The 2,493-nt window shown below is 55.8% G+C and overlaps 1 protein-coding gene across 1 annotated transcript in view; it reads left to right on the top strand.

Moving 5' to 3' along the window:
- Positions 1–956: 956 nt before the first annotated feature.
- Etv2 (ETS variant transcription factor 2) overlaps positions 957–2,493 on the top strand; it is a 3,096-nt gene continuing 1,559 nt past the window's right edge. The window contains exons 1-3 of the mRNA XM_019210123.2: positions 957–1,151; positions 1,405–1,495; positions 1,589–1,666. Of these exons, the coding sequence (XP_019065668.1) occupies positions 1,426–1,495; positions 1,589–1,666 (148 nt within the window). The 5' untranslated portion in view covers positions 957–1,151; positions 1,405–1,425. The remainder of the gene's footprint in view (positions 1,152–1,404; positions 1,496–1,588; positions 1,667–2,493) is intronic.

Here is a 2,493-nt window from a genome sequence, read left to right as displayed (position 1 = left end):
TAATGACATCATAGAATACTAGGGCCGGGGATGTAGCTCAGTGGTCCTGCCACCTGTCTTGCAAGATCAAGGTCCCAAGTTTGATCCCCAATACCACCCTGCCCCCCAAAAAGAAAACAAAGAATATGATTATCACATATCAAATCTAAGAAAGTAACTCCACATGACATCTCTCATCTTCTCCCTCCTTCCTCCCTCTCTCTTTCACTTTTTGAAACAGGGTCTCACTTTGTCTTGCTTCAGGCTGTCCTTGAACTCATGGCAATCCTCCGGCCTCAGAGCTGTCTACCAAGTGCTGGGATTACAGGCATTCGCCACCATGCCTGGCCCATGTGATATGTCATATTCAGTTCATACTCAAAATTTTCCAGTTGTCCCAAACTATTATAGCTCAGAATTACATGGGGCTATGAAAAGTGAAATGGAAAGATGTCTGCCTCAATTTTCCCTTTCATAAAACAGGGAAGGAGTGGTTTCTACTCTATAAAAGGATTAAATGAAGGCCCAGTGCATACGGCTCATTGACAGGCAATTCCTCCTGTGATGTTGGCTGTTATTTTACTACTGCTATGGTCCATGTTTCTCGTGTTAATATTGTATTATGATTGACACTACTCCTGGGCAGCCCCCGAACACCGTTTGCAACTCGTCCTGGGAGGGAGGGGGGTGGTGATGCAGGGTCCACTTCGATCTCCCACAGTCACTCTGTTGATTGTGACGTAGGCTGACGCTGGGGACAGGGGGGTATCTGGCCGGAAATCCCGCTTCCTGTTGTAGATAAGCCTGGTGCAGCCCAGCTGACCCCCAGACCCTCCTCCCTTCACCTCCCATGTTGCAGGATCAAATCCCCATGACGGAAAACCTGTCCACCCTGCCCAACCCCCAACTCGTAAACATGCCAGGCCCCTGGCCCCCGCCTTGCCCAGCCAGCTGTTCCCCAAGCCATCCCTGCACCAGGACAGCTCCAGAGGCTGCATCCCTGAGGCTGGGGGCGCTGCTCGGCTCCGCCCCCGGGCCTGCAACTTGACCCAGGCTGCGACCCCCTGCTCTGACGTCTCGGAAAATTCCCCCTCCCCAGGTCCCCCCAGGGGGGGTGTGGGGTATGAAATGGGACTGAGACCCCCGGCTAGGGGCAGAGGAACCCGCCAGAGGTGAGCCATGAAGTGGGGACAGGATAGATGCCTGGGCTGGGAGTCTGGTTAGGAAGGAGCTGGGGGCCTGAAAGAGGAAGGGAATGAAGTCCCTCATTCCTGGTCTGAGAGAAAAAGGGGCTGGAGGCCAAGATGCCAGCTTCCTCAGGAGAGGGAGCAGAAGCTTGGACCCTTGAGTCTGAGGGAGGCAGACTTCAGGGTCCCTAAGGGTCACCAGCTCATCCATGGTGGCCTTTGGATTTTTCCCTACCAGGTCATTCCAAAACGAGCACCCATGGACGCTTGGAGCTGCCATGAGACCCCACCACAGGAAGTGCCTCCGGGGAACAAGCTGTCAGGCCCGGGTAGGGGCTGGGCTGAGACAATCTGTAGGGAGGATGCCCGGCTGGGGGCCGCTGCTGATCCCTGACTGGCCTTAAAATCCTTTTTGCCTGCAGAAGAGACTGAATTTGGCTTCTATTTCCCTGAACTGGCGCTCCAAGGGGACACAGCGACAGGCGAAACATACTGGAAAGGTGGCTGCTGGGCTGGGACCCCTGGGTGTTGGGGGGATGGAGTCTGGGCCCCTAAGTCTGGGGGAGGCATGCCTAGACTCCCCAGGTGAGTAAGGGGACCCCTGAAGTTGGAGGAGGGGCCCGGGGTCCTCAGTGAATAACTCCCTGCCCCTGACAAAGACCAGAGTGGGTTGGGCGAGTGAGGTCTCCAAGTCCTGACTCCCACCCTTTCTGAACTCAGTTTCGATCCTATCCTTGCAGGGTTCCCAGAGCTAGACTGGAGCCCCGCGTTACCACATCCAGAATATACGTGGGGAGCAGGTGAGCGTGCGCACAGAGGCGGTGGCAGGAGAGGCCTGGGGTCCTGTCTCCCTGTGCTCAAGCAGAAGGACGGGGCTAGCAGAGGTGGCGGAGCCTAGATCTGACAGTCCTGGTTCTGAGATGCCGGGACTGAAAGCGTAGACCCCTCGAACGCCGGTAGGATCCGGGGATCGGGACATCTGGGCTCCCCTCACTTGGGTTCGATTCCTCCTCACAGAGCTCGCCCCTCTGGCCCCGACGTGGCCCGGACACTGGACACACCTGGCGCGCACCGCCTCGGACCCTTGCAGCCTCGCCTCCCCGAGCCTGGAGCCCGCCCTCGGCGCACTTTCCTGTCTATGCTGTGAGACACCTTCTCCTCAGGGAAAGTGTCTGCCTCTCTTTCAAACTGCTTTTACTATTTCCCGTGAAAAAATATTTTTCATGGTGATGAAAAGCAATTTCTGTCTTCCTGCCGATCCAGCAAAGAATCTTTGAGAGATGCTTGTGCTTTCCTGGTATGAGGGTGTAAAATCTGCAGGACATGG

The sequence above is a fragment of the Fukomys damarensis genome, unplaced genomic scaffold, assembly GCF_012274545.1.
Source record: "Fukomys damarensis isolate Sample0158 unplaced genomic scaffold, DMR_v1.0_HiC HiC_scaffold_19, whole genome shotgun sequence".
Lineage (NCBI taxonomy): Eukaryota > Metazoa > Chordata > Mammalia > Rodentia > Bathyergidae > Fukomys > Fukomys damarensis.
This window is presented reverse-complemented; position numbering and strand designations above follow the sequence as displayed.